The 12,552-nt window shown below is 32.2% G+C and overlaps 4 protein-coding genes across 4 annotated transcripts in view; 2 read left to right on the top strand and 2 right to left on the bottom strand.

Annotated features, from left to right (window-relative positions):
• The window catches only part of LOC108734330 (GTP-binding protein SAR1b), a gene marked incomplete in the record, with an annotated part of 9,661 nt that extends 2,607 nt beyond the window's left edge, over positions 1-7,054 (top strand). The window contains 1 exon segment of the mRNA XM_025973129.1: positions 6,642-7,054.
• On the bottom strand, positions 769-2,579 carry LOC108734283 (3-hydroxyisobutyryl-CoA hydrolase, mitochondrial). Its single transcript, XM_025973126.1, has 4 exons — positions 2,236-2,579; positions 1,588-2,164; positions 1,101-1,529; positions 769-1,043 (listed from the first exon to the last, which is right to left on the bottom strand). The coding sequence occupies exons 1-4, from the start codon at positions 2,236-2,238 to the stop codon at positions 907-909; spliced, it is 1,146 nt and encodes a 381-aa protein (XP_025828911.1). The 5' UTR covers positions 2,239-2,579; the 3' UTR covers positions 769-906.
• LOC108734281 overlaps positions 3,475-12,552 on the top strand; it is a 72,848-nt gene continuing 63,770 nt past the window's right edge. The window contains exon 1 of the mRNA XM_025973121.1: positions 3,475-4,341. Coding sequence (XP_025828906.1) covers positions 4,040-4,341 — 302 coding nt within the window. The 5' untranslated portion in view covers positions 3,475-4,039. The remainder of the gene's footprint in view (positions 4,342-12,552) is intronic.
• Positions 7,944-9,754, bottom strand: LOC108734331 (3-hydroxyisobutyryl-CoA hydrolase, mitochondrial-like). The gene is made up of 4 exons (XM_025973125.1): positions 9,411-9,754; positions 8,763-9,339; positions 8,276-8,704; positions 7,944-8,218 (listed from the first exon to the last, which is right to left on the bottom strand). Exons 1-4 carry the CDS (start codon positions 9,411-9,413, stop codon positions 8,082-8,084), a joined length of 1,146 nt encoding a protein of 381 aa, XP_025828910.1. The 5' UTR covers positions 9,414-9,754; the 3' UTR covers positions 7,944-8,081.

Below are 12,552 nucleotides of genomic sequence, written 5' to 3'. Positions count from 1 at the left end.
TGTTAGGCACTAAACAATTTTTTTATTGCAATGTATCGATTCGTTGTGTATTTATATACTACTTATATTCATGAAAGTGTGAAAATATAATAAATGATGTGCTATTGTTGGTTATTAAATCTACTGATACTGAGCAGAAATTCATCACGAATTACAGTAGAACACTCATTTTAATGAAATTTCCATAAATCACTTTGTTTCAAACTAATTTTTTTTCCACAGCTGTGTATCCTTTTGTAGTTTTATATGGCATTTAAATTAACATTTTTTAATGTACGTACAATCTTGTTTTACAAAGGAGACTACTTGACCTGTAAGGAGAAAATACACATATGGCAGTAACAGAATGCCTTTAACAAATAACAAAAATGATGTGCAGTAAGAATGACGATGTGACTGTCCTTCAGATGTTACAGGAGTAACATATGAGATTCTCCTGAAAAGTGGTCGCATGTGTGAGGGTAGGCGCAAGTCTATCTTTTGCAATACATTCACGCCACAACTAATGAGTGGTTTTAACTTTTTTACATGTTGCGTACCTTAAACCTATCCACTGAAAGATGACTGTCATTTATCTCAATAGTCTCCTTTCTGTAGAACGTAGACTCGCCCTAGATCTCCACAAGTGATTTTTGAAGATACGCCCACGAAAGGCACTTGTGGTATTTAGGAGTGAGTCATTTTTATTTACTTACCATGGTCTCTTATTTTATTTTTTATTTAGGTTTATTATTCTTTGTAGGTTGTAAGCAAGAATAAAACAAAAACTAATTTCTTTCCAGGTATACTAAATAATAACAATATAATAATACAACCGTTTTCTTTCACCTCAGAAGAATATTTGTAAAATATGTATAAAGCATATCACTACACCTTACAAAAATGAATTGCTCATTTGTTCATTTATCACAGTTTGTTTCTCGGTCCTTCATGATTTGTTGAGGAACTAAAATGCTTTTCTACAATTTCTTGTGTAACTTCTTCATAAGTTTTTGGTTTCCATTTAGGATTTTTATCTTTGTCAATTAACAGTGCTCTCACACCTACAAGTAAATAATATTTAATCATATACAAAAATTAAACATATAACAATTTTATACCTTCATAAAAGTCGTGGTTTGCTAAACAACCACTTGCTACTTGATATTCCATTTCCAAACAGTCTTTTAAATCCTTTGTGGCACCCAATTCTAATATTTTAAATATTACCTTAACACTTGTTGGAGAAACTTCTGACAAAACTTTAAGTGTTTGTTTTGCCCAGTCTGAACCATCTGCTTGAAGCCTTTTAATAACTTCTTCTACAGAAGGTGCTCCAAAACAGTGATTAATTTTGTCCATAAAAGGATTTAATGAAAATTCAGGCAGTTTTTTCTCATCGGTGGAAAATTTGCTGAGTATGTTCTCCACTTTTTTCTCATCAGAACCATTTGATAAAAGATCATTCTCAAGATCTGTTAATTTTGTACTTTCACAATAATGAGTTGCAATTCCAGCTTTTAAGACATCAGAACCTTTCAGACGATGCCCTACAATATTTAAATCAACATATTTATTTTGTCCATTATTACTCCACTGTTGGTTTACCTGTTATAGCCAAGTACCATCCCAATTTTCCTTTCATTCTTGGTAAGAAGTAAGAACCCCCAACATCAGAAAAAAATCCTATCATAGTCTCAGGCATGGCAAAGATAGTCCTTTCTGTTGCAACCCTGTATTTCCCATGAATTGATAAACCCACTCCACCGCCCATTACAATACCATCAATGAGAGCAATATATGGAATTTTGTAAGAACCAATTAAACCATTCAAAGTATATTCCTTTCGGAAAAAGGTATGTCCGAGTTTGTCTCCCTTTAGCCCCGCAACAATAACTGCACGTACATCACCCCCTGAACAAAATGCTTTATCACCCATACCTTTAATTAATACGAAATCTTTATCTTTCTCCCATTCTAATAATTTAGGATGAATTTTTTCAACCATGGATAAGTTTAAGGCATTTAAAGCTTTAGGTCTGTTTAAGATAATTATGCCCTTATTGTTTTTCACATTAAACAAAACATCTTCTTCGGAAGTTGACATATTTCTAGGAAATACAGTTTTAAACAATGTAGCCCTCCTCAAAATAACTCTCGAGTATAAAAATATATTATTAATGAGCTGGAAAAGTAGAAAATAGATCAGATTAAAATTGATCTTTATCAGTGCATATCTAAGCAAAACACACCTACCATTTTAAAATCAATCTTATCTTTTATTTCTGATGAGTAAAATTGGCTGAGTTTCAGATGGCTTGTTGTTAAGTTTGACAAATTTTATCACATCATTGCTGCTTATTGATGTTCCTTATCACTTGTAAAAGGTCAAAGTGCTTCCTCGTTTTTATTTTATTTCCAGTTTCCTTAACAACCCAATCAACTTAAAAATCCTAACTGCTCAAAACTAATGAAAAGGATGAAACTTCTATATTTTTATGACTCATATTAGCTCCAGTTCACAAAATGTCCATCTAATTCATAATACAGTATGATAGTTACCCTAAAAGGGCAGAATAGGACCACATAGGGCAAATTATAATAATGTCTATCTTCTAACATACTTAGTTCTATTATTTATGTATTTGTGTAAATGCAGTTACCATGAGAATAATGACTTATTACTTGTTAAGTTATTACTGAACATCCCTTTATTTATTTATTTAGGATTTTTGAATTACGCAAAAAAACAATGATTAATAANATTCCAATATTCTGTTTTTTAATTGTAACAACACGCATAATATCTATTTTTGATATTAACCAATTGTGCCATTCTTAGCAACAAATTAATAAATTTTAATTTTTATTCTATTCTGATATAGGGAGTAGGGGTCCACAATTTAAGAACGGTCTTAAGGCCATCAGGGATTAGGGGTAATGCATACGATGACTTACTACAAAACTTATTGCAAAAGCTGGACTATTTGCATTATAATTGTATTTTAAAGAAAAGTACCTGTAAATTATATCATTATTTACAAAGTAGAAATAATCAGAGTCGATTAGGGTCGGAAAAAGAGTAAAACCTAAATCGACCTTTCGCCTTTGGTTTGAGTCCCTAAATCAGCTCTGATTATTCTCATTAAGGGGAAGAAAGGGGATATTTTGTAAAGTAGGTACCATTTTTTGAATTCTGATAATTTGTATAGGTACTTAGACTATGACGAATTTTACTTAGGTGTCTTGTCTTATACCTAGATGTATGTAATGTAAAGGTCCTACTTAATTATTGAAGAAAGTTTCTTCTTTGTAGAATATTAACCAACTGCGCCGTAAGTTAAAATCCAATAAATTCTAATATTAACCGTAAAAATTGATTAGAAATGCACGTGGGACTGGTAGGTGGCTGTGTTTTAAATTGAAATACGGTCGTGGCACGAATCGTCGTTTCGTAGCTATTCGGCCTCAAACAGTTTTGTATCTTTAAAAACTGCAAGAGCCTCTCAGTTGTGTTTGGTTGTAGGTTTATTATGTCGGTAAAGTAGTGCGTAAGTGTACGTTACACACCGATACACATACACACGTTTCGTTTTGAAAGTCGTGGTGGTAAATAGTAGTAGTCGATGTTTACTATTTCGTAATAGAAGTGCATGGTAGAGGTTGTGCCACGCAAAATGACCGTAATGATTCTTGGATAGGTTAGAACTCGAGGTGTTGTGGCCGCAAAGAACGGTACTTGCGCTTAAAGGGGGAAAAAAAAAATAAAATACAATGAATGAACAGTAACAGAGCTTGTCGATTTTCAAAATGGGGCACCTGGTCGTCATACGGAACAGACGATCAGGATGTATTTTTAGAACGGAAACTGACTCGCAAACGTCGAAATTGTAAAATGCGATGATCGTTAACAGTAAACTTCAACTACTACTTTCAAAATTAACGTTCGTAACACCTTTCTGGCAACCCTTATTCTCTAAACTCTGCAAAATTGCCCAGTTTCATAAAGTTTAGCTGTTGCTCTCATGATCGGTATAGGCCGCGGCATTATTGGTAAACAATGGAAAGCGTGATCATGACATCACCAGGTGGTAGTGCGAGATTAAAATCCCGGCTTCGAAATGCCGCCTCGAATTTTTTCTCCAGGAGTTCGAAGAATCGGTCTTCGGCTCCGAAAAACAACCATGCAATCGGTCACAAATCCACCAAGACCGGGTTCCACGGTAACTTTTTCAAAAAGAAATCGTCACCAAAACAAAGTGCAAATACTAATGCCTCTGACGGCATATCTAACTGCATCCCTATCGATAACGAAAAGCCCGAACAAAAGGAGGTAATGATCTACCGAGGAAATTTTACTAGGTGAGAACAAAATAAATTACCTTTGAAAAGGTACCTGCTATTCCAAATATGTAATTATCGACATTTCCACTAAATACAAACATATAATCCTTTGAACTAAATCCATACCCTTAGTAGCCAGAGCTGGGCAAAGCTCTGATCATCAAAGGAACTCCAAGCTACATGCCCAAAGCCCTTACTGAAAATACTTTACCCCTTGAAGCTTCAATCATATTTTAAAATCTAAAATCCAAGGACTTCGAATTACCAATTAGGTACTTCGAAAGCAATTTGAAACAAATCCCCGAACACTTAAAAAGTGCTTCAAGAACATTGACTGAGCTTGAAGCATTTTGAATTACAAAGCGTACAACAGATTTATAAAGAAATTCGTGTGTGCAGTCTCAATCACTTGCTTCTCGAAAGGCTTAAATACAGTGCTTTCAAGTCCTGAAGCTCGGTTAGTCTCCTTTTGCACTTCAAGGATGAGGCTTATGTCCTGTTCCGTCTTCATGCTTGCCATCTTTTGGTCCTACCCACGCTTGGTTTGTAACATACTACCTGTTCATCATCGTCCATTCTTTCAGTATGTTGTCTTCATTTTAAAGATTTCTGATGTATTCTGTTATTCATTGAGAATATGTTCAATTCAGTCCTTATTTATTCGTTTCTTATTTGATATGTTATTGTGGAACCATTTGTCATTAAAGGATTCTATAAATAAGGTATCTATAATAATGAATTTTACGTTCTTTAAGTAATTACAATTGTGAGACATTAGTTGAGTCATCATCATCATCATAAGGCCGTCAGTCCTAAGACTGGTTTGACACGTACCTCCACTCTTTCCTATTCTGACCCAATCTTCGCATTTCCTTATAATTAGAACATCCCACGTCTTTAGCTATTTGCGAACAGTAATGCAGCCTAGGTCCTCCTCTACTCCTCTCAACTCCTGTTTCTGCTTCTAATATGTCTCTGACTAGAGAAGGTGTCCTACCAACCTATCTTACCTATTTCTACTACTCCGTCCGTCCTGACTTACCTGACTTCCTAGATACCTAAAATCAGCCCTTCTTCTAATTTTCCGTCTCCTATCTTTATATTTGCCCTATTCTTTTTTGTTATTCCTTTACATACGAATATTTTCGTTTTACTTTTATTAGTTGAGTATAGATTATATATTCCACGGAAGTACCTCTTGCATTTAATCAACAATACTATCCTGGAAGAGGCACATAGAGCGAGTAATATAGAGTAATATAAATAATACAAAAAAGTAATGAATACATCTGTATAAGTCCCTGATTTATTTATAGGCATTACTTTTACATTGCTTTCGACGTATGCACCAGTGCAAAAATAATTCTGTTCGGCCTTATAAACAAACAAACAACGCTCGTAAATGTTTTTTCTTTATTTTTTCAAAGTTAACTTTAAAATAACGACAATGCCTAAAAAGATGATTACATCTGCTATGATACTTATGTATTTATTGCTTTTACTGGAGGTATAATCCGAAAATTTATTATGGTACATGTTCCTACCATTCGTATAGCGTCATTTTATGCGAAGCAGACCCAATTTTCTTGTTCTTGACCCAAAAAAAGCTGTAGGACTAAGTAGAAATGGTAGCAAGGGAAAATTGGACATACTGATGCTTATTTTTAAAAGTGTACGTAAAATAAAGGAAGGCTGTGGAACTTATAAACATCGCGAACGTTTTTTACATTCTGTCTGACTGATTAGGGGGGTATTAATCATTCATTAATGTTATTTTCTCCGCTACTTTTAACCTAAGGCAATGCCAAAAATAAAATACTACATGCATGTGTCGAGATTTATCTGGAATAGAGAATTTTAACTTTATTTATTACAATCTAATTACTACAGAGCACATTCTTTTTTTTAACATTCGCAAATTTATTTAGGCCACGCCACGCATTAAATTTTCAAGGTTCACGCGAGATATACTTATAAATTAAAATGTTATCGTACAATGTATCGTTCATTCAAGTTCACCAAATAGTATATCATTCACCAAATTACTTATTTTGCTGAAAACACTTAATTTGCACTACGATAAACCTAAAGTAATGAATAAAGGAATAATTTTATCCCGTTGTAATTTGGTAAATATCTAGAGTGGGGTGGTGGTGGATGGGATCGAAAGAGGAGGTCTCCCCCACCACTGTACCATAAAAAGTTCGCGGCGGTCTCACCCCCATAAAAAGTAATGGGGGTTGAAAGTTGATTATTTTGACAATTTTCATACACTATAATTCAAATAAAATTCAATAAAAAAATTATTTTCAAGCGGNAATTGTATAATGTAATATATATAATTCACAAACAGATTCGAACACAATCCAATAAAAATATTTTTCATTTTGACAAAAAGAATTATGATAAAAGAAAATTTTGCACTTTATCACTGGAGTTCTTCCTAGTTACATTTAGGTTGTTGTTGAACATCACCATAATATTGGTACTTCTTTTTATTATTATAAAGTAAATAAAAACAATTAAACGAATTCTGTCCGCTTCTTTTTTTTCTAGGATTTACAAAAAGGCCTGGCAAGGTAATTGTAAGTTTGGCTGTAAATGTTTTTTAATTGTCTACTATTTATTTTCGCACATTATCCTATTCTAAAGTTACTGTTTGTCCTTCATATAAAATGTATCGTTTATGTTATTTATTGTGGTCCAATAAATATAATTCAATTTACAAAAATTGCTGTTTTATACCATAACTTATATTTTATTTTTCAGGGCTTAATCATTTTCAGGAGGAAACATTTTTAATTATTTTTTCTTTGTTAAGAAAATAAGATTGATTGTTTTGATTTTTCTTATGTTAGGCACTAAACAATTTTTTTATTGCAATGTATCGATTCGTTGTGTATTTATATACTACTTATATTCATGAAAGTGTGAAAATATAATAAATGATGTGCTATTGTTGGTTATTAAATCTACTGATACTGAGCAGAAATTCATCACGAATTACAGTAGAACACTCATTTTAATGAAATTTCCATAAATCACTTTGTTTCAAACTAATTTTTTTTCCACAGCTGTGTATCCTTTTGTAGTTTTATATGGCATTTAAATTAACATTTTTTAATGTACGTACAATCTTGTTTTACAAAGGAGACTACTTGACCTGTAAGGAGAAAATACACATATGGCAGTAACAGAATGCCTTTAACAAATAACAAAAATGATGTGCAGTAAGAATGACGATGTGACTGTCCTTCAGATGTTACAGGAGTAACATATGAGATTCTCCTGAAAAGTGGTCGCATGTGTGAGGGTAGGCGCAAGTCTATCTTTTGCAATACATTCACGCCACAACTAATGAGTGGTTTTAACTTTTTTACATGTTGCGTACCTTAAACCTATCCACTGAAAGATGACTGTCATTTATCTCAATAGTCTCCTTTCTGTAGAACGTAGACTCGCCCTAGATCTCCACAAGTGATTTTTGAAGATACGCCCACGAAAGGCACTTGTGGTATTTAGGAGTGAGTCATTTTTATTTACTTACCATGGTCTCTTATTTTATTTTTTATTTAGGTTTATTATTCTTTGTAGGTTGTAAGCAAGAATAAAACAAAAACTAATTTCTTTCCAGGTATACTAAATAATAACAATATAATAATACAACCGTTTTCTTTCACCTCAGAAGAATATTTGTAAAATATGTATAAAGCATATCACTACACCTTACAAAAATGAATTGCTCATTTGTTCATTTATCACAGTTTGTTTCTCGGTCCTTCATGATTTGTTGAGGAACTAAAATGCTTTTCTACAATTTCTTGTGTAACTTCTTCATAAGTTTTTGGTTTCCATTTAGGATTTTTATCTTTGTCAATTAACAGTGCTCTCACACCTACAAGTAAATAATATTTAATCATATACAAAAATTAAACATATAACAATTTTATACCTTCATAAAAGTCGTGGTTTGCTAAACAACCACTTGCTACTTGATATTCCATTTCCAAACAGTCTTTTAAATCCTTTGTGGCACCCAATTCTAATATTTTAAATATTACCTTAACACTTGTTGGAGAAACTTCTGACAAAACTTTAAGTGTTTGTTTTGCCCAGTCTGAACCATCTGCTTGAAGCCTTTTAATAACTTCTTCTACAGAAGGTGCTCCAAAACAGTGATTAATTTTGTCCATAAAAGGATTTAATGAAAATTCAGGCAGTTTTTTCTCATCGGTGGAAAATTTGCTGAGTATGTTCTCCACTTTTTTCTCATCAGAACCATTTGATAAAAGATCATTCTCAAGATCTGTTAATTTTGTACTTTCACAATAATGAGTTGCAATTCCAGCTTTTAAGACATCAGAACCTTTCAGACGATGCCCTACAATATTTAAATCAACATATTTATTTTGTCCATTATTACTCCACTGTTGGTTTACCTGTTATAGCCAAGTACCATCCCAATTTTCCTTTCATTCTTGGTAAGAAGTAAGAACCCCCAACATCAGAAAAAAATCCTATCATAGTCTCAGGCATGGCAAAGATAGTCCTTTCTGTTGCAACCCTGTATTTCCCATGAATTGATAAACCCACTCCACCGCCCATTACAATACCATCAATGAGAGCAATATATGGAATTTTGTAAGAACCAATTAAACCATTCAAAGTATATTCCTTTCGGAAAAAGGTATGTCCGAGTTTGTCTCCCTTTAGCCCCGCAACAATAACTGCACGTACATCACCCCCTGAACAAAATGCTTTATCACCCATACCTTTAATTAATACGAAATCTTTATCTTTCTCCCATTCTAATAATTTAGGATGAATTTTTTCAACCATGGATAAGTTTAAGGCATTTAAAGCTTTAGGTCTGTTTAAGATAATTATGCCCTTATTGTTTTTCACATTAAACAAAACATCTTCTTCGGAAGTTGACATATTTCTAGGAAATACAGTTTTAAACAATGTAGCCCTCCTCAAAATAACTCTCGAGTATAAAAATATATTATTAATGAGCTGGAAAAGTAGAAAATAGATCAGATTAAAATTGATCTTTATCAGTGCATATCTAAGCAAAACACACCTACCATTTTAAAATCAATCTTATCTTTTATTTCTGATGAGTAAAATTGGCTGAGTTTCAGATGGCTTGTTGTTAAGTTTGACAAATTTTATCACATCATTGCTGCTTATTGATGTTCCTTATCACTTGTAAAAGGTCAAAGTGCTTCCTCGTTTTTATTTTATTTCCAGTTTCCTTAACAACCCAATCAACTTAAAAATCCTAACTGCTCAAAACTAATGAAAAGGATGAAACTTCTATATTTTTATGACTCATATTAGCTCCAGTTCACAAAATGTCCATCTAATTCATAATACAGTATGATAGTTACCCTAAAAGGGCAGAATAGGACCACATAGGGCAAATTATAATAATGTCTATCTTCTAACATACTTAGTTCTATTATTTATGTATTTGTGTAAATGCAGTTACCATGAGAATAATGACTTATTACTTGTTAAGTTATTACTGAACATCCCTTTATTTATTTATTTAGGATTTTTGAATTACGCAAAAAAACAATGATTAATAAATATTTTTGTATTATAAATTATGTATATTTAATACTATATATTGTATAAAAACTATTACTATTGAGAACTTCTCTTTATGGAAATACATTGTCTTATTCGGTGTTTACCAATTTTTAGATTGCAAATAAAAATTGATCAGTTTCTTTTTTAAAATATTGATACAGTTTGGTAACACTACAACAGAATCATAACAGATTTTCATGTTGAACTTTTTTTACGATAAAGAAGTTGCCTATCTTTACAGTTCCTTGATGAGAGTTTCCATTATACTAAATTACCTTATAATACTTGTGGCAAAAAAGTTTTAAAATAGTTCTCTTTTCAGGGTATACTAAATGTTTTACGAAAAAATGTAAGGAATCTGAACCAGGACCTAACAATGATCTACAAATAAATTGTAAATGTTGGTGAGTCGTTTTCCTTTTTAATTTCTTTACATATTTTTTTCTTTATATTTTAAAGTTTTCCTTCTAATAGGGTCAAAACATGGACTGTACTATGAATAAAAACATTTCTTATAATTTAATATTTGTTTTATTATTTTATTGTATCATGTTCTGTAATAGGGGTTAATGGGGAAATGTTTTATTTTTAAATGAATATCCGTATGCCATCATAGATTAATTGGGAATGTATCTAATGGCGTGCTACAAAACGTTTTTCTTAATATTTAATACAAAACTGCAAAAGCTGGACGTGCTTGCGTTTAGCATTGCATTATCGTTTTTTTTTAAGAAAATCGCTAGTAGCTTAAATTTAGGTGCTAATACTGATATTCTGTTTCTTAATTGTAGCAACACACCTGGTATCCATTTTTAATATTAAGTAATTGTGCCATTCTTAGCAACAATTTAATAAATTTTATTTTCTGTTCTATTCTGAAGTATATGGCGGGGAGGGTCCATAATTTGAAGATGACTCCTACATGTCATCATAGACTAGGGGGTGTATCTGATGACGTACTACGAAACGTTTTTCTTAATATTCAATATAAAACTGCAAAAGCTGGACGTGCTTGCGTTTAGCATTGTATTATTGTATTTTTAAGAAAATCGCTAGTAGCTTCAATTTAGGTGCTAATTCTGATATTCTGTTTTTTAATTGTAGCAACACGCATGGTATCCATTTTTAATATTAAATAATTGTGCTATTCTTAGCAACAAATGATTAAATTTTAATTTCTATTCTATTCTAAAATATGTGACAGGGAGGATCCATAAATTAGAAATTGGCCCTACATGTCATTATAGATTAAGGGGGTGTATCTAATGACGTGCTACAAAACGTTTTTCTTAATATTTAATAAGAAACTGCAAAAGCTGGACGTGCTTGCGTTTAGCATTGCATTATTGTTTTTTTTTTAAGAAAATCGCTAGTAGCTTAAATTTAGGTACTAATTCTAATATTCTGGTTTTTAATTGTAACAACACGCATAATATCCATTTTTAATATTAACCAATTGTGCCATTCTTAGCAACAATTTAATAAATTTTAATTTCTATTTTATTCTCAAGTATGTGGCAGGGAGGGTCCATAAATTAAAAATGGGCCCTACATGTCATCATAAGTTAGGGGGAATGTATTTAATAATGTGCTACAAAACGTTTTTCTTGATATTTAATACAAAACTGCAAAAGCTGGACGTGCTTGCGTTTAGCATTGCATTATTGTATTTTTAAGAAAATTGCTAATATCTTAAATTTAGGTACTACTTAATTCCAATATTCTGTTTTTTAATTGTAACAACACGCATAATATCTATTTTTGATATTAACCAATTGTGCCATTCTTAGCAACAAATTAATAAATTTTAATTTTTATTCTATTCTGATATAGGGAGTAGGGGTCCACAATTTAAGAACGGTCTTAAGGCCATCAGGGATTAGGGGTAATGCATACGATGACTTACTACAAAACTTATTGCAAAAGCTGGACTATTTGCATTATAATTGTATTTTAAAGAAAAGTACCTGTAAATTATATCATTATTTACAAAGTAGAAATAATCAGAGTCGATTAGGGTCGGAAAAAGAGTAAAACCTAAATCGACCTTTCGCCTTTGGTTTGAGTCCCTAAATCAGCTCTGATTATTCTCATTAAGGGGAAGAAAGGGGATATTTTGTAAAGTAGGTACCATTTTTTGAATTCTGATAATTTGTATAGGTACTTAGACTATGACGAATTTTACTTAGGTGTCTTGTCTTATACCTAGATGTATGTAATGTAAAGGTCCTACTTAATTATTGAAGAAAGTTTCTTCTTTGTAGAATATTAACCAACTGCGCCGTAAGTTAAAATCCAATAAATTCTAATATTAACCGTAAAAATTGATTAGAAATGCACGTGGGACTGGTAGGTGGCTGTGTTTTAAATTGAAATACGGTCGTGGCACGAATCGTCGTTTCGTAGCTATTCGGCCTCAAACAGTTTTGTATCTTTAAAAACTGCAAGAGCCTCTCAGTTGTGTTTGGTTGTAGGTTTATTATGTCGGTAAAGTAGTGCGTAAGTGTACGTTACACACCGATACACATACACACGTTTCGTTTTGAAAGTCGTGGTGGTAAATAGTAGTAGTCGATGTTTACTATTTCGTAATAGAAGTGCATGGTAGAGGTTGTGCCACGCAAAATGACC

The sequence above is a fragment of the Agrilus planipennis genome, unplaced genomic scaffold (genome assembly GCF_000699045.2).
Source record: "Agrilus planipennis isolate EAB-ADULT unplaced genomic scaffold, Apla_2.0 scaffold83, whole genome shotgun sequence".
Classification (NCBI taxonomy): Eukaryota; Metazoa; Arthropoda; class Insecta; order Coleoptera; family Buprestidae; genus Agrilus; species Agrilus planipennis.
The sequence above is the reverse complement of the archived record's forward strand: the minus strand, read 5'-3'. Positions and strand labels throughout refer to the sequence as shown.